The sequence below is a fragment of the Chrysochloris asiatica genome, unplaced genomic scaffold (genome assembly GCF_000296735.1).
Source record: "Chrysochloris asiatica unplaced genomic scaffold, ChrAsi1.0 scaffold00220, whole genome shotgun sequence".
Classification (NCBI taxonomy): domain Eukaryota; kingdom Metazoa; phylum Chordata; class Mammalia; order Afrosoricida; family Chrysochloridae; genus Chrysochloris; species Chrysochloris asiatica.
Genome location: NW_006408738.1, coordinates 3896780 through 3920236, shown reverse-complemented (window position 1 = coordinate 3920236; position 23457 = coordinate 3896780). Strand labels below are relative to the sequence as shown.

At 41.8% G+C, this 23457-nt stretch overlaps 2 protein-coding genes and 1 pseudogene across 3 annotated transcripts in view; 1 reads left to right on the top strand and 2 right to left on the bottom strand.

Moving 5' to 3' along the window:
- Positions 1-1013, top strand: part of LOC102828990 — a 7725-nt pseudogene extending 6712 nt beyond the window's left edge.
- The window catches only part of CCDC138 (coiled-coil domain containing 138), a 98875-nt gene extending 88837 nt beyond the window's left edge, over positions 1-10038 (bottom strand). Inside the window, exons 1-5 of the mRNA XM_006873045.1 lie at positions 9946-10038; positions 7216-7273; positions 4717-4837; positions 3265-3389; positions 1245-1429 (exon numbers count right to left, since the gene is read on the bottom strand). Of these exons, the coding sequence (XP_006873107.1) occupies positions 1245-1429; positions 3265-3389; positions 4717-4837; positions 7216-7273; positions 9946-10038 (582 nt within the window). The remainder of the gene's footprint in view (positions 1-1244; positions 1430-3264; positions 3390-4716; positions 4838-7215; positions 7274-9945) is intronic.
- A 3650-nt stretch (positions 10039-13688) lies between these two features.
- Positions 13689-23457, bottom strand: part of RANBP2 (RAN binding protein 2) — a 96956-nt gene continuing 87187 nt past the window's right edge. For both annotated transcript variants that reach the window (XM_006873036.1, XM_006873037.1), the window contains 9 exons: positions 21862-22032; positions 21169-21261; positions 20695-20873; positions 19452-19674; positions 18581-18682; positions 17929-18074; positions 14775-15048; positions 14325-14659; positions 13689-13994 (listed from right to left, as the gene is read on the bottom strand). In XM_006873036.1, the coding sequence (XP_006873098.1) occupies positions 13689-13994; positions 14325-14659; positions 14775-15048; positions 17929-18074; positions 18581-18682; positions 19452-19674; positions 20695-20873; positions 21169-21261; positions 21862-22032 (1829 nt within the window). The remainder of the gene's footprint in view (positions 13995-14324; positions 14660-14774; positions 15049-17928; positions 18075-18580; positions 18683-19451; positions 19675-20694; positions 20874-21168; positions 21262-21861; positions 22033-23457) is intronic.

Here is a 23457-nt window from a genome sequence, read left to right as displayed (position 1 = left end):
GTTCAAACCAACCAGCCACTCCCTGGAAATCCTATGCAGGGCTGCTATGAGGCAGAAGTGATTCGACTTTAACAGTTTCACAACATGAGTCGATAAACACTCAATGGCAGTGTGTTTGACTTGGGTTTGGAATGATAACCGTGAGACAGAAAGAGACCACAGAGGAACCCACAGAGAGTCAGTCCCATTCATGCTCTGTGTTCCATTTGTCCCTCAATGTTTCTATCTTGATTGTCTCTGCTGTAGATGACAGACAGAGCATTGTAACTCTAATTACTCCTAGTATCATAAAAATGTTACCATTCTAAACTAGCATGTTTTTGTCTCCATCACTCTTCCATTAAACCTGGCAGAGACTCTCTTACTTGTCACTGTTTTCATTTCCCAACAGGTTGGTAAAGCAGAATCTGACAACCACTCCTCTCAGGTCACCTCCCATTCTGCGCCTGCATTTTTCTAAATTCTACCTTCCAGTCATGAATTGGCCTGTCTTTCCCCCAGCCTCAACTTTCCCCTTCGTCTGAAATAATACGGTATTATCACAATTATTATTTTGACAACATATGAGACACTGATTTTTATATGTATGTGTCTCCAACTCGAAGAATTTCATAGAAATTATGAATTATACCAACTTGTTTCCTTCTGTACTCCCACCTAGTGGATGGTTGATAAAGATCAGAATTAAACCATCCAGAGGAAAAAAGTTCCCAAGGACATAAAGGGACCAATGTCCAGAGTTAATTTTGGAAGGAACCGACAAACAGACTTCTTATACACAGGTATTTAAGACAATGCACCTAGACAGAATACCTCTTTCAAAAAGAACCCCTCGTCGGCCAATTTTTTAAAATGTCCTAAGCAAAGATGGGAGGATAATAAACCTAAAATGCCAGCTAGCCTGACACCTGAGACACACATCTCCACACATAAACATAGCACTGCTTCTATTTTCCTCTCAGCACTACATTGCCTTCCTCAATGGTTCCCATCAGCAGTTTGCTAAGTCCTAACCTTACTTACCTTTGGACTTCTCTGGTGGTACTGTGGGTCGGCACTGGACTGTGAACCACAAGGACTAGCTGTTCAAACCCACCAGCTGCTACTTGGAAACCCTATAAAGGGTTGCTATGAGTCAGAACCGACCATACCTGACTCACATCTAAAATGATTAATGTCAAATACCTTACAGTCAAACTTTAGAAAATGTTTGATGCTGAAAACAAAGACTTCTGAAATCCCACCTGCAGTTTCTGATGTATGTGAAATAGCTCATCATAGATCCGAAGGACATGATGCGGGAGTGAACCCTGCTTGTTGGGGCCTTTCACTGTCGGACACCTAACAGCTTTCAGGGGAGATGCGCTGGTATCACTATAGCACTCATTCCAGGCTCTTGAATTTAAGGTTACATCAGGTGATTGGGGAACTGCTAAGAAAAATGTAAGTATAAACATCATCAATTTATAGTTTTAAATATTCTTAAACAGTAATCTTCAAGAAGACATATGAATTGCTGTGTTTTTAAAAAATTAAAAGTTTTATATAAAAAGAGAAGAAATGTGGTTAAATGTTGACGAGTATCAAATCTGGCAGAATGGTATAAAGGAATCCATTACACTCTTTTTGTAACTTGGCTGTAAATCTGAAGTTATTTCAAAATAAAGGATAAGAAAACACCCATGTATTAACTATCTAGGCCAAGAAACAAAATGTTAACCATACCTCAGAAATTCCTGACAACCTTTCCCTCTCTCTCCTAATTAATCAGTAACACGATACAGTGTTAACAGTGCCTTATTTTTTACTTTTTACCACTTTATGAATGTATCTGGGGAAAAAAGGCCTTGTTTCATTTTGTTTGCTTTTTAAATTTTATAGAACTTCTATAATTATAGAATCATATAATTATGTAATTTCTGTAACTTCCTCCTTTAAAGGTTTTCTGAAATCTACCCATGTTGATGTAAACATCATGGGTTCACACATTTCTACAGCTTTATCCTATTTTATAAATACATGACAACTTTCTACTATAAATGGGTATTTGTACATTTTGGCTATACAAACGCTAAGTTTTTGTATACACAGCTCCTGGTACACACGTTCCAAAGTTTCTCCAGGGTTTACATAAGCAGGAGCAACATTGCTGGGCTGGAGGATTTACACACAGGTTCAGTTTTACTTATAATGCCAAATTCTTTTCCAAGTATTAATTTCTAAAATAATCTCCCCAGTACTGACTCAGACTTCCAATAGCAGTGGCTAGGAATTCCTGGTGTTTCACACCCCAGCCATCAGTGTGCTGCCGTTATCTGCTCGCTGCCAACACCGAGGATGGGAAATGCTAGCTCACAGTTGTCGTCATTTGTATTAGCCTCCCGGGAGCCCTGGCTTTAAGGAGAGGGGGGTCTCTTTATTACATCCCCCACCTGTATCTGCACACTCTGTACCTGGGTCCTGGAGGAGTCAAAGTTTTGTAAATATGCAAATTATTTGAAAAAGAAAAAAGTTTCACTTCATTCAGTTCAACAAATGTCCTTAGAAGGAAAAAGACCCCTTCAGTGCTCTGCCTGTCACTCCAGGGCCCCACCTCACACGGAGCTCCACAGACTCCTCAGAACCAGAGCCAGGACCACGGGAAGTCGGTTATGTACTAGGTTTGACAAAGTACATCTTTTTCATGATTCTCCTGAAGTGAACACTCGCTTTACCTTACTGTTCCTTTCCAAGACTTCCTGAAGTAAACACTGATTTACCTTTATTTCTTTACAAAGGAGTCCTGGTGTGGTGCTGTGGGCTAATGAGCCAGACTGCAAAGCTGTTTGAACTGCAAGGTTGGAGGTTCCAGCTCACCAGCTGCTCCTTGGAAACCCTATACAGGGTCGTTCTGGGTTGGAACCGACTCAAAGGCACTTAACAACAACAATTGCTTTACACAACTTCCTGAAGTAAACACTGATTTACCTATTTCTATTTCTTTACAAAACTTCCCGAAGTAAACACTGATTAAATTTTTTCTATTCCTTCCCTAAGGAGCTCTGGTAGCGTAGTGGTTACGAATCAGGCTGCTAACCTCAAGGTTGGCAGTTCAAAACTTACCAGCGGTTCCGCGGGAGAAAGATGAGGCGTTCTGCTCCCGTAAAGATTTATAGCCTCGAACACCCTGTATAGAGTCGCTATGAGTCGGTTCTGACTCCACAGCACATAACCACCACCACCACCATTCCTTTACAAGACTTCCTGAAGTAAACACTGATTTACCTTTCTCTATTCCTTTATAAGACTTCCTGGACACTTTGGAGGCACTAACTCTTCGTTCGCTCTCCACTGACTCTTCAGTCTCCCGTTGCTTCAAATCATGGAAAGAATCCAGTTCGTCATCTAGGCTTTAAAAACATATTCCATCACTGCAATCTAGATTTCTACAGCATTTTAAAGGATAAAACTGTTCTTCACATACTCTCAGGAAAATAGAAACTAGTGTGCAAGAATGTGAAGACTAACTGGCCACTGATCCCGGGAACTCCCTACCTGAATCAATGGGCTAATTTAGAACTCCACGGAGCTGCGTGTGGGAGCACTAGCGGCACTGTAGGACAACTGGATGCTAACCCAAAGGTCAGTAGTTCAAGTCCATGACTGCTCCATAGGAGAGACTATGCTGTCCGCTCCCATAAAGATTTCCAGCCTTGGCAACGCTATACAAGGTCACTAGGAGTCAGCCGCAACTCAACGACACCTCACACCTAATAAATAACAGAGCTGAATCTGACTCAGAGCGACCACATGTAGGGTTTCTGAGGAGCGGCTGGGGGGTTTGAACCGCCGACCTCGCAGTTCAAGCTGACCTTTCCCTCCAGTGATCACACTACAGCACCACTAGCTGTCACTGAACTCTTGAAAACGTTCATATTTTCTCATCTCCTAACCTCTGAGGTAAGGAGCTCTGGTAGCGTAGTGGTTATGAATCGGGCTGTGAAGCACAAGGTCAGCAGTTCGAAACCACCAGCAGTTCCTCAGGAGAAAGATGAGGCTTTCTGCTCCTGTAAAGATTTACAGCCTTGGAAACCCTGTACAGGGTGGCTATGAGTCGGAACCGACTCCACGGCACTTAACCACCACCACTGCTGGTCTGCCACCGAGTTTTGACATTTAACAAACTTCAGTTTACAACTTTAATCTTACTCCCACTGTTTTGATATAGGTTTTCCCAGTAGAAAGTCCCCCTCCCTCTAAGAACAGCCCACCACCACGTTACACAGTTCTTCATCTGTAGCTACAATCTCCACAGACCCTCTTCATTCATCTCCCCACTACCTAAAACAAGAGGGGCTTCACAGATGTGTGGAAACGGTTCATCATCTGCTATTTTCATTTTCCTATGAACTTTTTGAAGCCTCCTTGTACAATGCTCACCACTCCGCTCGACACACAGTCGATACCGAGTGTGGCGCTGTGGGCTAATGCATCAGACTGCAAAGTCGTTTGAACTGCAAGGTCGGTGGTTCAAGCTCACCAGCTGCTCCTCAGAAACCCTATACAGGGTCGCTATGGGTCGGAACCCACTTAACAACAACAATGAACTTTTATTACAATTTTGTACTTTCTTTTAGCGAACAGCAAACCCATGTATACAAGGTGCTCTTTCTGCTATCTCAGTGATTCTGAGATACTGAAGGGAGAGCCAACAGGAAAAATTCAGGGCTATTTTACCAATTCATATTTAAGTGCTTGAAAGAACTACAACGAGGTGTTGGCAAATGTTTTCCTTCATCAGAATACAACCTTGATGATGAACCGACTTTATCTCCAGATGAGTAGATATCCAAATCATCTGTCAACAAACAGAAAGTATGAGCGGTTACACATTGCGAGCGTAGACTAGGGGTCAGATTCTAGGCTCCGAAGATAAGCCAGCAGCGTAACCTAGTGGTGTCGTATCCACGTGCCTCCCTAACTGGACTGCAAGCTTACAGAAAGAGCTATCAAATCATACAGTGATAGAGCAAGGAGCCCTGGCGGTGACGGAGGCTAAGCACAGGTCAGCAGTTCAAACCCACTAGCAGCTCCATGGAAGAAAGATGAGACTGTCTTCTCACATAAAGATTGGCAGCCTTGGTACCCCACACAGAGGGGCCATGAGTCTGAGTGGACCTGACACTCACAGGTAACGAAACGCTTTCCCATCCATTATCTTATCTGAACCGGGCAATAATCCTGTGACGTAAGCAAACCAGGTATCGTGAACTCTATCTATGGGTCAGAGACCTGAGGACCAGAGACGTTATATACATTTTCCCAAGTAGCACAGCTAGCAAGTGGGAAGACTAAAACTCACAATCCAGCCTCCTTTCCACCTAACCAGGAGAGACCACCTTGTCAGGCCTCAAACATCTGCTTAATGGACTCAGCCTGTATTTAAGTTCAATGAATAAAAGAAAAAGTGGTACTTCTTTTATTTATTAAAATATTAAAAAGTGATAAGAAACTAAGGAATACTTTTTAAATGTAGGAACTCGACTCCAACACATCTTCACTCTTAAAAAAATCTAATGAGCTGTACTTTTTAATAGAACCCTGATATGGCACTGTAGGATAAGCACTGGACTGGTAATCGCAAGGTCGGCAATTCAAACCCAGCAGCCACTCTTGCACACCGTATACAGGGTCACTATGAGTAGGAATCAACTCGAAGGCACACAACACCTTTTATTAAAACTTCATAATGCTGGGCATACTAGGGCACATTCCATTACTAAAGCACAATTTTAATTTGATACTTTTGAAAGACTCAGTAACATCTAGAATATTCTTTTCACATTAAAAGACTGTTTCAGAAGAACGTTCTTCAAATCAAATAACTTCAGTTGACAATAGATTCATTGATCTAATGAGTTGCCGTAACCCACCAAAGCAAACATCAAGAAATTATTTATGTTTCACAATCCAAAATGGTTAACCTTTGAAGTGAAAAACGAAAAGAAAATCTCTAAGCCAATTCATGATGAACTTTTAAAGATGCTAACTACTCTTTCAAGGAGCTCCGGTAGTGTAGTGGTTACAAGTCGGGCTGCTAACCTCACGGTCAGCAGTTCGAAACTACCAGCTGCTCCGCGGGAGAAAAATGAGGCTTTCTGCTCCTGTAAAGATTTATAGCCTCGGAAACCCTGTACAGTGTCGCTATGAGTCGGAACCAACTCCACGGCACATCACCACAACTAACAACACCAACTACTCTTTCTGCTACAATTATCCAAAGTTTAATTATTATATTTACTAAGCAAAAAAATCACCTAAGACATAAAAATAGATCAATAGATTAGTAGTTAATACACATTAACATAGCTATACATACCAGGGGCTCAAAAAAGTTTGTGTACAAATGAAATTAAAACACAACGAAATAGTTCCATGAACTTCTGAAGACCCCTCATATTTCTAGAATGTTCCATTAATCGGATAAAAATGAAACACTGAGTCATGGATTAGCACATGTGTGTGCTGCTCACTCAATTCCACAGTATAATCTTCTCAAACACATGTATCTGAGGTTCCTCCTCTAGTATAAAGGAGCTGTGGGACTGTAGTGGTTTTGAATCGGGCTGCGAACCTCAGGGTCAGTTCGAACTACTAGATATTCCGTGGGAGAAAGATGAGGCTTTCTGCTCCCGTAAAGATTTACAGCCTTGGAAACCCTGTGCAGGGTCGCTGTGAGTCGGAACCGACTCCACGGCACACAACAACAACAACAAACCTCTAGTATAACAATTGTTGTTGTTGTGAAGTGCCATCAGTTGATTCCAACCCATAGCGACCCTGTAAAGGGTTACCGAGGAGCAGATAGTGAGCTTGAACCACGGACCTTGCAGTTCAAAAGGCTTTGCAGTCTGATCATTTGGATAACTGTATTCCTTGAAAAATAGCAAATAGTTCTCTTTATCCAATTTAATTGAACTTCTAACATCTCCAAAGGAAGAAATAACGTAATCAAAACATGAAAACAATTCACTTTGCTGTTTAAAGTGATGTTTTAACATCACATTTGAAAAAAAAAAACCACCAACCATTTAGTATAATTATTTCATTAACCAAGTGAAAAAAGTTTAGTATCACAAGGTATGTGAAGAAGTTAATCTTTTCTAAAAGTTCCTTTTCTCTCTCAAATTAAATTTGTCAAAATCTCCAAATATAGAATACAGTCTATAGGCTTACCTGAGTAGGGTAAAGATCTCCTTTTGCATTTAGCCTGATCAAAATTTGAAAACTCATACTAAAGGGAAAAAACAAACAAAAAACTTAAATTCATATAATAAGAAGCCATCTCGTCTCACAACAGTTCCCTACAAATTACAGAGTCATTCCAAAGGTTACCCGAGAGAAACCTGGTGGGCACAACCTCACCCAAGTGATGACAGTTAGCATCACAGTAACAGGACAAGCCACCATCAGGTCCCTCCTGATGAACAGAGGTCACGCATAACTCATACAGCGCAGCTGCCAAAATGCATCACGTGAATCGAATCAGAAAGTAGCCACTGGACAAAGGGAACCTGAGGAACAGTCTGGTAAGCTTGTGCCATATTGGAGACAAAGCAAGACTTAAATAGTGTTTCACATTAAAGGGAGCAAAAGAGACAAAATGCAGCATGCATGCTTGGACTGGATCCAGACCAGGGGGAAAATGTCTACAAACACTGAGGTAAAATGTGAATGCCTGCTAAGTGCTTATAGTGCCAAGAAGTCACTATTAGGTTTGAACTACCAACCTTGTGGTTAGCAGTCCAGTACCAATTCGACAGGCAGCGCCTTACAAATTCAACAAGCTTTGTGTCAATGTTAAATTTCCAGATCATTTTATCATGGTTTTCTAAGAAAATGTCTTTATTCTTAGGGAGAACATGTATTAGTATTTATATGGCAGGGCTACACAAACTTGATGGGAAAATTGAATGAAAGATAATGGAATTTTCCACAGAGGTTTTAAAGTCCCCTCGAATATAAGGAAGAGGAGCCCGAGGAAAATCTGTAAATCACCTCCAACAGTTTGGGGAAAAAATGAGAAAGAATGCCAAAACAAATATGACCAAATGTGAACTGGCCAATCAGGACAAGAGAGCAAGGAGTTCATGGTGGTTTTCTTATGACTTTACAGGAAATTATACATTTTCAAAATGAGCAGCTCTAACACGGAATTGAGTTTTTCTTGACTCCACTCAAGTATTTACTTACTGTTGTTGTTAAATGCCGTCAAGTCGGTTCCGACCCATAGCGACCCTGTACAGGGTTTCCGAGGGTGTAAATCTTTACGGGAGTAGAAAGACTCATCTTTCTCCCACGGAGCAGTTGGTAGTTTTGAACCGCCGACCCATAGCGACCCTGTACAGGGTTTCCGAGGGTGTAAATCTTTACAGGAGTAGGAAGCCTCATCTTTCTCCCACGGAGCAGTTGGTAGTTTTGAACCGCTGATCTTAAGGTTCGCAGCCCTATTCGTAAGGACTACGCTACCAGAGCTCCTTACTTACTAGGGTCAATAAAAGGTCAAACATACTTCCTACCATGCCATGTCAAGCTTTGTAGAAACATGAACCTTTAACAGTTATGGTTACAAAACAGTCTGCCTTAAGCATTATGCGCTGTAAGAACTCTTATCAAAGTGGTAACAGTCAGGCAGTGAGTGTATGCTTATGAGGAACAACTCAAAAAAGGGCCATCAGTCAGTGTCACTGAAGTGACAACGCAGAAACTGCTGTGAGTATTCTCAACAACATAAAGTACATTGGAAAAATAAAGTTCTGGTGAGGGAATCCTTTTCTGATAGAAACTTGTTTCTCCTATATATAAAGGTGCTTTAAAAAATTCATAGGGAAATTCCATTATCTTTTCATTCTATTTTTCCATGAACTTTTTGAAACCCCCTCCTACAAGGCTAAGTCAAACAGTATAGTTACGTTGTGGACACTAAATTCATGTGAAGAGAGGGACTGAGAGCTGGTGGCCAATAGGCAGTATTGCAGAATGCGCCCTTTGATGGTTTAAATTATTATATATGTCTGAGTGTTTAAAAAAAAGGAGCTGAAATGAATAGAAAGAAATGCTGTGAGCCGATGGTACATGGAGGGGATTAATAATCATTGTAATGAAATCAAGTATATCATTTGTTGAACGTAAAACTGATGATCTGCCCTGTAAACTTGCACTGAATTCACAATAAAAACGTTTAAAAAAAAAAAAATACTGCTAGTAGGGTTCCGAATCGACTTGATGGCACTTAACAACAACTAGGGTTCCCGTTCATACGAGTTTATCCCCAACACACCGTGTTTAACACGCCTCTGCGGTCGGTCCGTGGATGGCTGAAGACATCAGTTTCAGTTACGCACTGGTCTCTAAGCTGTTGGCAGGGCGCCTTGAAAACGAAAGGTGCAAAGATACACAGTGGCTTCCAGGGCTCTGCTTGCAGAGGGCAGCTCGGGGAGCCGGCTGAGCTGGAAGGGGAGCTCGGCAGGGTCTCCTGAGGAGCACAGACGAGCTACACTGCGGAGAAAGGGTCTGGAAGGCTACACACAGGTATCTCCTGCATCCCGACAGCGCTGCCTGCACTGCATAACCGGGAGCCGGTTCCGGGTCCCCGGGCCCCACCACCCCCAGGAGTGCGCGCATTTGGAGGTTTCTCTGCTTTCCTAGCACCGACTGCAGACATCAAGGTCGGCGGTTCAGGTCCCCCCAGCCGCTCCTCGGAACCGCACACTGGGGTCGCTGGGTCGGAGGCGATAACACCATGTGGCCAGAGTAACGGCTTTCTCTTAGCCATGCACGGTCACCGGGGTCCCGCACGCAAGGCGCCGACGCCGTTGAGACCACCGCGGCCGGCTCGATCGGAGGGGCTTCTCCAGGGTCGGCGGCCCGGAGAGGCGTTACCGCGCAGGCAGGAAAAGGCCTCACCTCTTCGCAGCAGCTGCCCCCAAGTCCGTAGAGGCTTTTGAGGCGCTCCACGGCGAGATCTTGACCCGGGGGCTTGACCACCCTAGGCTCCATGACGCCCTGCCGCCACCGCGAAGTGCCCAGAGCAGCGGCGGAGCGTACGGCAGGGGCGGAGCTCGCCGGCGGAGTGCGTCAGACGCAGAGCGTCCTGGGTATCTGGCGGGCCCGCACGGGCCTGTGAGGCTGCGCCGTAGCGTGGTGCGCGTGGGGTGGCCGTTGCTAAGTGCCGCCAGCCTAGCAACCCTGCGGAGGGTTTCCGAGGAGCGGCTGTGGGGCTTGAACCGCTCGCCTTGCGGCTCAAACCGACTTTGCGGCCCAGCGCATTAGCCCGCCGCGCCACCAGGACAACGAACCCAGCCGCCCGAAGGGTGGGATTGAACCAGTGTGTCGCCAAACAGCGACGGGTTTGGAGCCTGCACTGCAGACCGCGTGCACTGTGGCCCTGATTGCGTGGCTCCTGCCTTGTGCCTGTTATTTAAGACTCATAAACTTATGCTTTTCTCTCACTCAGCTGAATTAGCCTACGGGTGTTCCAAGGAGCCAGAAGCGGTTCGGATAGCGTGGTGAGCGCCTCGGGCCGGTACACATCGCCCAGGATGCACCAACCCTGGCTGGCGCTGCCTACAGACCCAATCCACCTGCTTCTAAAACCAGACACAACCACTATCATTGTTAGTGTTAACAGATGAGAAATTTTTAAAACTCAACATGTAAGTAGAAACAGCAAAGATGACTGCCTCACTTTTCCCTGCCTTTGACCTGGGACATATTTAAATATTAATTAGCGTGTAAACTCCCTGAGAACATTGTTTACAGCTCTTCACACTGCACAGTGCATCCGGTTTCCAGGGGTGGGAATCTTTTAAACAGCAGACAATGAAGTAGCTGGTGGCTTCCAACTACCGACCTGGTGAACCGCTAAGTGCTTTAGCCTAGCAGGCCTGGTGGCGCTGTGGCCAAAGCACTTGGCATGCTATAGCAACGTAAAAACATGTGTCCCATGCTGATTGAGGGAAACGACTGCAAAACTCTGATTTTCTCAATTCAACTACATTATTATAATACTTGTAAGTACGTGTCTAGACGAACTTCTAAATTCACTGGATTATTTTGAAAGCTCTTCAAATACCCAAATTTATTAAGATCAACATCTTAATAACACAGCTATTTCTCAAAATTATTTAAACCTTAAAGTGTACAAATAATTTATTCTACGAGGTCTGTTTCAAAATGTTCATGGATACATCCTGTTATCTTTTCATTCCACTTTTCCACAAACTTTTTGGAGCCCCTTTATGTACACTGAATAGAGCTTTTTCTGTTCGGGTTTATACCCCACCAGTGTTTGGATGGCAAGTTAGAGAAATCACAATCCAATCCTGAAGGTGACAGAGGCCTCTCTAATTTAGTTCAAGGCTTTTACAATTTTTAATAAAGAACGTAGGATTCAACGAATAGAGTATGACCTAACGTATGCATCTCTGGAACCCTAACAAGTGTACTTTTACATGTCATTTGCATGAAACTTTGGGTCAAAGTAGTTTAAAGTTTTTCGATTCATAATGAATTCTTTAGGATAGTATAGAAACCAGTGTTAACAAACCTCTTACAATGCACTTTCATTTACTTGGACCGTATTCTAAAATAATGACAGGGCAACCAAAAAAACTAAAAAGCTCTAACACTTTTCATCAGCTTATACTACATAGGTTTCCAAAAGAAACCAACTGAAAAGAAGTACGCATGTATGAGGTACACGGTCCTCTTTTAAGGTTCAAGTAGTTCAGTTGGTACACTTAGGGTAGACGTACACTTCGTAGATGGCTAGCTTTGTAGTCAAGTGGCTTTAAGGTGATGACAATTCAATACTCATTATCTACACAAACCAAGCATCCCTCCCCTCATTTTGTGTATAGGGCATCCCACGTCCAAATCCTTAAGAAACAGTGAATAAAATTCTGCTCACTGAACAAAATGCAGTGATTTCACTGTGAAATACACAGGAGGGTAGATGACAGTGCCCGAGTTAGGCATGAGATCAGTTCCTAGGTGTCTTAGTTCAATTTGTGTGTTCCGTTGGAACAGATGCAGACAGCTCTTGGTCAGTCTTACTTTAGTGCAAGAAAAAGCCCTGCGCAGTGAGTCAAGTCCTGGACCGCGAACTGCAAAGTCCACCAGTTCAAACCCACCAGCTGCTCTGTGAAATAAAGACGAGATGGTCTGTTCCCATGAAGCTGCAGTCTCTCAAACCATAAGGGGCTGTGTGCAGTTGGGAACCAGAACAAGAAGACTCCCAGAGCCATGTCATGGCGGCAAGTGAAGGCACTGTGAGGGATCTGCTGAGTGTACGGCTTGGGCGTTCACTGGACTGCGAACTGCAAGGTTGACAGTTCAAACCCACCAGCTGCACTGTAGGAAAAAGCTGCAGCTGTCTGTTTCTGTAAAGATTTAATCTCAGAAATCACATATAGGCTTGCTCAGTCAGAGACCACTTGATGCAGTAAGTTTAGGTTTTGATGTGGATAGAAGTTGGTTCAGTCATTTGTACATGAGAGTAAATTTACATAACATTAAAGGACATAGAGGGAACATGTATTAACTTGGAGAACTACTCTATACCATGTTGTGTGCTCCAGTTTAATTACTTAGAGAGGAGCCATTTCCAGATACACCGTTCCATGGATATGAGACGTGAAAGCTCTAGGAATTCGACGGCAGTGTTAGGAATCTCTACTAGTCCTCCTTCCTTTACGCCTGCAACTAGAATGTGTAAACAAATAACTAAATGCACGAGTAATGAACGTTGTAAATGTCTCTGTTATCAATGACACTTTATTTCTGCTACAAAATTCACCAGAAAACGGCACTGCAACAGTCTAGTATAAAGCAAATCTTTAACCAAACAACATATCAACCTTTTAAAAATATTCATATTTTATCACAATAACTTCAAGAGAGAAAAAATTAAGTTCTTTTATCAGAACCAAGTTGCAGTTTCTGAAGTAATGAAAACAGATGACCGAAGTTTAAAAGACAAAATAAAATCTCAAAAGAAACTGTCACTTTGTGTAAAATGTGACTACAACTCTCCTTGACAGGGCACAGGAAGCTGCATCTGATCACCATGAAGGAGCCCTACTTTAAAAGCTCACGTCTGACTACACCACAGGTACGGGGGCTGTAGAAGTATACTTTGGATCAGTCTCTGGCCTCTGGGGCTCCCAGCCAAGTCACTCTATGCAGAAATGAGCACGCAAATATTACATTACCAAATATATTTCAAATCTAAAAAAATAAAAATAAAAATTCAAGTTGTGGTCCCTTTATTCAAAAGGTAAGTCTATCCATGCATGAAATCCAAGTATCTTCAAAGCGATGAAAATTAAATTGCATATATCATATTCTTTGATAGTTTGAGGTGGTCTATTGCTTTTAACAAGATTAATCTTCTACTTTTACTACAAATATGTCAGGAGTCCATAAACACAAGTACACCTGAAGAACACCAGTGTTTAAACTTTTATTTCCCACCATGCAAGTTCTGTTATAACACATTACAAAATGCCAACAGCTATAAGCTGCAATTTTACATTTGTACATTGGAAACGTCCATATTCAAAGCTGAACATAATTACCATATTGTAACAGCTAAGCTTCAATTTAACTGTTGATACAGATAAAACTGACTAGGAGAAACAATGATTTTATATCTGTCCACATTCTGTGATACGAATTCTTCGCCTAACCAACCCTTTAGGAGAGCCGAACGATTCCATCTTTTTCACAGTATCCATGCCTTCCTTAACAAACCCAAACACTACATGCTTAAAGTCCAAATGTTCTGCTTTTTTCAATGTTATGAAAAACTGAGAATTATTAGTATCCCGGCCCCGATTGGCCATTGCGAGTAAGCCAGGACCAGTATGTTTCACATAAAAATTTTCATCTTCAAAGTTATCTCCATAAATGGACCGTCCTCCTGTTCCATCATGTTTGGTAATATCGCCCCCCTGAAAAAGAGTCCAATTAGTAGGAGAGCTGAGTAAAACACACAAGAACTCATCACTATAGAATAATCCTAAAAATCTAACTGTAAGAATGCAATTTGAAAAATAAAAATTATTCATTTGATATAGAAGATAAAAAGCGCAGCAGTTTTTCTCCCACCCTCAATTTTCCCAAGGGATGGCAACCAACACATAAACCATGTCAGGCTGAACGTTACTAGAGGGGAATGGTAGGGCAGTGGGTGTTGGTAACACCCACTGAAATCCAACTTTCCCAAGTTTGTGTGGTACACTCTAGTCTTCAGTTCATTAATATACAGGTTTCATACTTACTTGGCAAACAAAATCTGGAATTATTCTGTGGAAAATGGAGTTCTTGAAGCCAAAGCCCTTCTCTCCAGTGCACAATGCTCTGAAATTCTCAGCGGTGCGAGGAACAATGTTGGAAAATAATTCCATGATTACACGTCCAAGAGGTTCCTCATCTGCACAAACATCAAAAAATACCACAGGATTTGTTTCCTTGGATAATTCTGCTGGAAGTGATACCTGTCCTTTGTGAAGTTTCAATAAATTCTGTTGACATTCTTCAATTTTTTTTTTAAAACCATCTGCCATTTCTTTGGTTTTGAATCTCACTGCGAGCTGCTCCACTTTTGGTTCTCCATCTATTGGTGGGGAGAGAAAAAAAAAAAGGCAGGAACCTTAGCATTGAGTCCTTGTAAATGGTCTCATGTGCTCATGCCGGATGCTGAAAAACTGTGTCGGAATTTAGAAACTTACCGGCATAATCTGAAGCAGTCCAGACTAAAGCATTATTGGAAGCATTTAAGGGTTTCAGTTCCATTGTTTTGGTAATAACATGGTTTGCACACACTTTAAACACCTGGTCTCTTCTCATTAAGATTCGGTGATAATTCTTCATCGTGTGCCAAAGAATCTTTATATCCCCAACGCCACGTTCTTTCCACTGACTGGCATCTCGATCCCAACGATAGAGCTTGGCTCTCTCCTTAAATAAAATTTCTTCATCTTCTTCTCCAGATTTTACTTCTACCTATAATAGCAGAGGAACAATTGAAATGCTGCTGTTGATAACAAATTTCAAAGGTACAAATTATATAAGATTTTACTCTTTAAAAAGTCTTGGTAATCATTATCATGACTAACTGCGACTATCACAAAAGTAAAGGTAGAAATTCTGTAACAAAAACAGAGGCATAATTAATCTTACAGTCCAGAAACACAAGACCTTAGGACCATCGAGGGAGAAAAGCACGCACAGAATACGGAATCCTGTCCAGAGAAGCAGCGACACCATAGATGGAGGCAGAAATGAGGTCATGGAGAGAGGGAGCAGCTGAGGACTCCAGACTCATGGACAGAGAGGGACTGAGCTGGCAGCCAGGAGGCAGGCTTTGCAGAATGTGCCCTTTCGTTGTTTAAATAATGGCATATTCCTGAGTGTTTTTGTGTACATCTCCCCTCCCCACCCTCCCAGACCAAAGACAAACAGAGGAAATGGAAGCAAATACTGTAGAATGATGATGCACGGAGGAGACTGTAATCATTGCAATGAAACGAAATATGACAGGATGGGTACAAAACTGATATTCTCCCAGGTAAACAATCACTCAGTTCACAGTAAAAACTTACAAACACCTGAAAGTACTGACAATCCTCGTACTGACTTGGAACTTTAGTGAACGATCCATGGTAAGGCCAGGGCTAGGAATCCATCTGATGTACATCAAGTACTGGGGCCCCGAGGAGTCTGAGTTCTGTCTTCTCCTGGAAGAGTGTCTGTCACATCTTAGAAACCCTACAGGGGGTCACTACGAATGGGAACCAACTGAATGGTGGGGTTTTGGGTTTATTTGTAAGATATTCTTAATAATGCTGCCTTTCCAAACTGATAATGAGCAGCAGAGTAAATGCCTCTTTCATTGAAAACCTTTTTAAACGGTCAAGGATGACACCCATAAGCATTAGTCCAGCTTCCAAGAGGTAGCGGAACCTTCGGGCAGCCACACTAGCAGGTTAGGGAACTTGCTGCATCTTCAGGAGTTAGAGCTTAGTGCTCGATTCCATAAACAGTTTACATATTCCAAAATAGGCAGCATCCGAGGTGATTTTGAGGAATTTCTCTACTCTTCCCTGAGTTTGGGGACGCATAATCATTATCCATTTCAATTTGTGACACAAAGGTGAATAAAAACAGCATGATATTGGAATATGACCAATGAAGTTTAAAACCAATGGTACATACGTCAATGGACAGTCAATGAGAAGATCAACTAGTGTCCATAGACTATGACGCCACAGCCAGGTCACAGAAGAACTCAAAGAAACCCAGAAGCAATCTGATACAGGACATCTGGTTCCTAGATAGAGTTCCATTAAGTAGGGGAACTGTTACACAATTCTGAGTCAGTATGAAGAGTATAAGAAGCCCTCCATTCCCATTGACCTGGAGATGAGAAAGAGAAGAGGAAGGGCTGGTTGGTCCAAAGTATGGTGACACCTGAGCCCATGGACAAGGACACAGCCACAGAGGGCTAGAGCTGGGAGTGAAGTGAGGGGAGGTGCACAAGTACCCATTTGACTTAGCCTTGATGGCTTGATAATCAGAACTCAACTAGAGGAAGATTAAAAAAATAATAAAATTTTTGATACAGGAAACAAGGGTAAATTGTTACAATTTGATGAACTTGACCTATACTCATGGAGGTAGTAGCTCAAAATACCAACAGAGGAAACGAGTGTTCACATCAAGTATCAATACTATCTCCTCTGTATACAGGGTAGATAGGGATGGGCAACTTAGACATTGGCTACCTAAAATGAGGGGGCAATAACGGCACGAAGTGACTGGCTTACAAGGTTTCAAAAGGGAGTTTAGTTTAAGAGTGTGTGGTTGAAGATAAGAGTCCCTACTGAATAGTTTTCATCTTGTCTAGATGGGTCTGGTAAAAAGAGATGGGGATAAGATTCTTACGATTCAATAGTGAGTAATTCTCATCATGACTAATGGCGACTGTCACAACTGTAAAGATAGAAGTTTTGCACAAAAACAGGGAAGGAGTTAATCTTACAGTCCAGAACCAGAGGACCCGAGGACTATCAAGGTAGAAGAGCACAAGCAGAATGCAGGACCTTATCCAGAGAAGCAGCGACACCAGAGATAGAGGCAGAGATGAGAACATGGAGACAGGGAGCAGCTGAGGACTCCTAGATTCATGGGAAGAGAGGGACTGAGAGCTGGTGGCCAGGAGGCAGACTTGTAGAATGTGCCCTTTGGTGGTTTAAATTATTATATATGTCTGAGTGTTTGAAAAAAAAAAAAGCTAAAGTGAATACAGAGAGAAATACTGTTAACTGATGGTACATGGAGGGGGTTATAATCATTGTAATGAAACAAGGTGTATGATTTGTTGAACGTAAAACTGCTGATCTGCCCTGCAAACTTTCACTCAATCCACAATAAAAGCTTAAAAAAAAAACAGAAGCCCTCCAACCACAGAATTCGTCATGGCTTCAGACCTCAATCCCAGGTAACACAGGAAACAGGAAGCCTTCCTCACCCCCACCCCTCTTTTTTTCTTGTTTGGCAAATACAAGATTTCTTTTGCCCCAAGTATCATGCTACGAAAACAAACATTACATTCTAACAATATCTGAAAGAATTCTTTTAGTTCTAGACAATAACATCAATAGAATTTATCAAGAAACTTTTCCGAGGGTGCTTTAAAAAGTTCATGGAAAAATGGAATTAAAATAAGCTAATACAATTTTTCAAACTTCTTGAAGGCCCCTCGGATATGTAAACATCAAAAAATTTCTAATAAGCACAGAGCTTACATTTCAGATTACGAATTGTACAGGTTTTAAACTTAAAATGAGAAATGATTTAAGATTTTCATTTTGTAATATTTACCTCTGGTAATGACACTATTGGCTCAAAATGAATATCTTCATTATGAACAACATCTTCATCACTACCATCTTCATCTTCACCAACTTTATTGGTTGACTGTGTTCCAAAAACAGCTGCCCCAGTATTTGCCCACTGGAAATTTTTATCTGATAAATAAGTCAGGGTATTTAAACAGTGTTATCATTTTTATAAGCCTTTTGTTCCTTCTTAGATTACTTTATCAACACATTTAATTTCCCACAATACCACAAACACTTGCAGTCAAAGCGTGGGTAATATTCTTGCACGTTTTCCTCATGTGAGCACGGCGCACACTCACACACGTGGACACACAAAGAAAGTCTCTGCCTAAAGTAAACGCCCTAATAGACAACTTTCAGAAATGAAACTGGTTCTTAAAACAAACACAGTACCCTGAGACTTAGCTCTCCTTTTATCACCTTAGGAATGTAACCTTTGAATCCAAAATGCCCTTAAAGAGGTCAAATCTGCCACCGCACCCCGAACACCTGTTTACAACTTCTCTACTTCAACTTCTTCGTGAGTTAACTATCAGCATACTTTACAGGAAATGAGAACACATTTCAGGTTGTTTTAATAAATGTTAAAAATAATACAACATAACCATTCAAATCGATCCTCTTGAGCTTACCTTTAGAACCAAAAGCAAACTCCCCAGAAGTAGTGGAAGCCAAGTCTGCAAATGATAGTCCCGGGCTGTTTCCAAACCCAAAGACAACTGGTTTGCTTTCTACTGGTAAAAGAAACCAACAATGTAGCATTTCATTGTGTTTATGTTAAGATTAAAATTTTACCCAAGACCCAGGGAGACATGAGTAAGAACTTGTACAATACCAGTTAAAGAAAAAAAAAAGAAGAAAACCTTTTGGTGACTTCTTTGAAGTTGCAAAACCTATCTGTCTGACCTTCAGTACTATATACTATTAAGCTTGTAAGAGCTATTCCCAATGAATACTATATCAAAAGCATAATATACCTGCACAAAGCCAGATAGAAAACTACACAGTTTCTCCTTTAGTAAGGTCTTGTATAACCTAAAAGGAGCCCTGGCATGGCACTCTGGGATAAGTACTGGACAGCAAGGTGGGTCGAACAGCACATTATGGTCGGCAGTTTAAATTCATCCAGTCACTCCTTGGAAACCCTACACAGGGTACCCATGAGTCGGAACCAACTCAACAGCACTCAAAAACAACGTATTTGTAATAGACATTTCTCATGTAAGCAAAGCATTGTCCTTTATGATCTGATGGACAGGTCATGGCCACAGAAGCCACAGTCCCTAACAGTACAAACAGATGTCTATTATTTTTGTTAGCAAGGCAGGAGAACTGTTTTTCTTACTACTACTCATTCTTATGCCCCTTTAAAATGCTGTTGTTGTTGTTTTAAGTCATTTTTAAAATCTATCTTAAAAAGCTTAAAAAGGCTTCTCAAATTCATAGTTGTTCCTTATGAAATGCATGTTTACAAAGTTTATGTAAATATGTACCAAGTTTTACCTTGGTTTGTAGACTCTGTAGCAGGTTCCTTTTTAGTAGACAAATCCACAGGGTTTTCCTCAGTTCCAGAACAAAGAGATGCTGCACTAACAAGGTTGGTCGTGGAATCAGGTTCTTTAGATTGACAGGACAGCAGAAGCGTGCCTCCAGCCCCACCTGGACACACACCAACAGCCATGCTGGTCACTTCAGGGACTCCAGTCAGCTGCTCACTGTGTGATTTCTGCAAAGCAGAAGGCGCAAATTACTATCCTATTAAGAGCTGACTTCTGGATTTTAAAAGAAATTGAGGGATTTCATTTTTGGAACAGATGGAGCAAGCACACTCAAACCTAATCTCGCCCACTCCTTTAAACACCTGAACAGAATTTACAACTAGCATCAGAAAACTCTGAAAAGGGTGGATACAAAGAAATCGTCTAAGAATCACAGGGCTCTACAGATAATCCTGTGGTGAGAATCCTGTGGGGATTTTCCCCGAAATCCTGGAACTGCCAATGGTACAGTCAGAAAAGGTCTACTCGAAGCCAGCTCTCTCTAGCAAGAGGGCCAAGGACACAGTTACTGGAATGATCAAAAAAGAACTTGAATGAAGCTATCAAAACAAGGTTCCAAACAGAAAGGGCAAATACTCTGAAATTAATGAAAAGACAGTTCTCAACAAAGAAATAGAAAGCATAAAAAAAAGAACCAAATGGGAATTTAAAAACTGAAAAGAACAAAAAATTCCACAATAAGCTCATTTGCACTAAACATGAACTAGTTAGTACCTTTCTTAGGGTTATAATTTATTATAACAATGTGGCTTATTACTATAACATATAGTCCACACTACTCCTTAGCCCCTAAAATCCAGTATCTACCGAGGAATGAGCCTTTATCGTCCTGTTGATAGAACAAGACTCTCTCCTGGCCATAGTTACTGATAGATCCCTGACCTAGGGGGATCTAATCCCTTTGAAAGCCACCAGTCATTATTAGTGGGAGCCTTGGTAACATACTGGGTCATGGACTGGGCTGCTAACCACAAGGGAAGCAGTTCAAACCCACCAGCCCTTCTGTGGGAGAAAATTGAGACTGCTCCCAGAAAGTTTCGTCTCAGAAGCCCTATACAAGGGTCCCTGAGAACTGGAATCCATTCAGTGACAGTGGGTTGGGTTAGACATTTGGTAAGCACATTCTAAAGTTTACAGCATCAATAAAGACTTTATTTCCAGAAGGAGAGCAACAGAGCTGTTCCTACTTGAGCTTGCTGAACTTTCTGGAACTCTGATTGGAAGTCTTCCCCATTTCCACTGTCCTCCTCGGTGTCACTGCGCAAGCCACAGAAAAAAGTGGGTGGGAGCTGTAATGCATCTGCTTTTGCTTTCTCTTCAAGTGTTGGTTTCTTTTCCCAAACAATAACACATTCTTCCTCATTATCTGAAAAATCAGGACAAACACAGGAAAGCAAGTTAAAAGCAGAAGTCATAGAAATACTCTGTAAGGATAATCCTCAACGTAATCTATATAAATTACAGATACGAGTTGTAAATGCAAAAAGGCAAAAAGACCGTTAGGAAACAGTATTTCTATCTAATACCATTTAAAAATATTATAAATATCTGTGGGCATACTACCTAAGTAAACAGAATTTGGTACACATTAAAAGCGCCTTTAACCCGGGGGGTGGGGGTAATATTACATACATATAATTAAGGATTTAAGCTTAGCTTACCCGCTTGATCTTCTTCAGATGGCCTACATTTTTCTGAGTCACACAAATACAGTTTTCCATTCAATTTCTTCACAGCTGTTTCAAAATCTTCGTCTTGAAGTTGAAGTGATTATGTTAAATAAAAGAATTTCAGTTATCTATGGGTTTCCCAGTCAGAACCCTAAGAAAGACTTCTAACTGCATCCTTTTCCGTACTTCCCACATCCAAGCAGCAACTAGTGTGGCCAGTTCTGGGGCCCTAATGCAGCCTCCTACTTACAGAGCTTCACCCTGGGCTCTCCTCTTGTGTGAACACATGCACAGGGAGTGAAACTCACGGTACTGCCCACAGCCCAGGCCTGACTCTTCATCAGGTCAACTCCTATGCTTATAAGACTAATATGCTATCCCATGTTCGCTAAGCCCTGGCCTCTCAGAACCCCTATAACACTCCACACAATTTTGACTGCTTTCAGTCCTCTCCAATCACTTGCTGCGCATATGCTACCTATCTAGTGCCTGCTTACTGAACACTGCGCTGCGGAAGGTCACATTCGTTGACTCCTCACATATGCGCCTAGGGTTGTTATTAAGCTGCACAGACAGCAGTGGAAACTTCTAACAGACATGACTTAACATCCAGAGTATGGAACAATTCCCTCATTTACTAAATGACTATGTGGCCAGCGAGTTTTAAACTAACAAAAGAATTACCGTCATCTTCTTCCTCGCTGGTATAATCTGGTTTATTCTTATAGCAGAAGAACGTTGGGGGAAGTTTAAGTTTGCTTGCAAGGGCTTTCTGCTCGGGGGTTGGGGTTAGTTCATACACAATGAGAACCTCGTCATCTGAAGGAGGGTCTTCTGGCTTTGCCTTCTCCTTTGCTATAAGAAAGGTCAAAAGTTGACAAAGATGTAATTTTTTTATATACTACCATTAGTATTCTATCTGAAAATAAATCATAATGATTTTTAAAAAACAAGCATACATATGGTTGGATAGTGATCTATAAAAACCACAAATTAGATCGAGCATCTTCCTGAGTGTTCTACCAAAAAAACGTAGGAAACATAATCTATTTAAAAAGCTTAAAACCTTGCTTTTATTCACTAATCACTGAAAAAACTCACTGTTACAGCTACAATTAAAAAGGTATTAAAGCACTGTGCTGTGCTAACAACTTTTGGCATGTAAACAATAGTTCAGCAAAATACCCATGCGTTTGCAACAACTGAAAAAAGTCTTAAGTCAAAAGCAGAGGTTAGTAGAACATGAAACTAATATGAAGTCCACCTTGATTAGTTCCTGCCAAGAAAGTGAACAAGTGCCAAGAACAACAGATGGTTACGCCTGCATCCATTTGTGCACCATTTCCAAACATACGAGATTAATTCAAGTAAAAACTATTAAGCTGTTTGAAATCAAATACAAATCTAAGATCACCTCTCGAGCTGAGAAACCAATTTAAAACTAAGCCTCCAGTTCTCACCTCAGGCTGCATGTCTGTTCTGGCCCTGGTGAGACGCCCGGGCTAGCAAAAAGTTAGGGAGACCAGCAAGATTCCTGTTTCCTCCTTACTGCTCTTCCCCAGTCCCGGTAAGCAGCGGTCTTGCCCCCATTCACATGCCTTTATGAGATTTCTGCAGCCCTTTAGGGTCAAGGCTGAAAGCCAGGTGGTATTTATCGAATTGTGTGCCTTCTCTCTTTCCGCCCCAAATCGTATTGCAGTCTTATTCTCGTGGATGTCATCCTGTTGGGAAGTAGGCTTTAATGTAGTCCCTGAGTGGTGCAAACAGTTAACGGACTACACTGCAAACCCAAAGGTCTGTGGTTTGAGTCCCTGATTATATATTCCAACAGGCTATGCCCTAAACCTACTTAGAAAAGCAAAGCAAACAAGTTGCCCTGAGGTGACCCCGTGCGTCAGAGCAGACCTGTGCTCCACAGGCTAATTGTAGGGGAGTAGATGGCCAGGTCTTTCTTCCAAGGCACCTCTGGGTTAAGGTGGATCTGCAGACTTTTGGCTACTTGAACTGGTTCCAACCCATAGAGACCCTGTGCAGGGTTTCCGAGAAGTGGCTGCTGACCTTGAGGTTCAAACCAACTTTGCAGTCCAGCACATTAACCTAGAGTGCCACCCCAGGACTTCAGGCTAACAGCTGAGTGCTTAACCATTTGTGCTAACCTGGAATCCAATCGGAGTCCTAGGCTTGTTATTTGTTTTTTCATTTTATTTTGTTTTTTTATGTTTTACTGTGAATTATATGAGAGTTTACATGGGAGAACTTTAGTTTTACATTCATTCCATC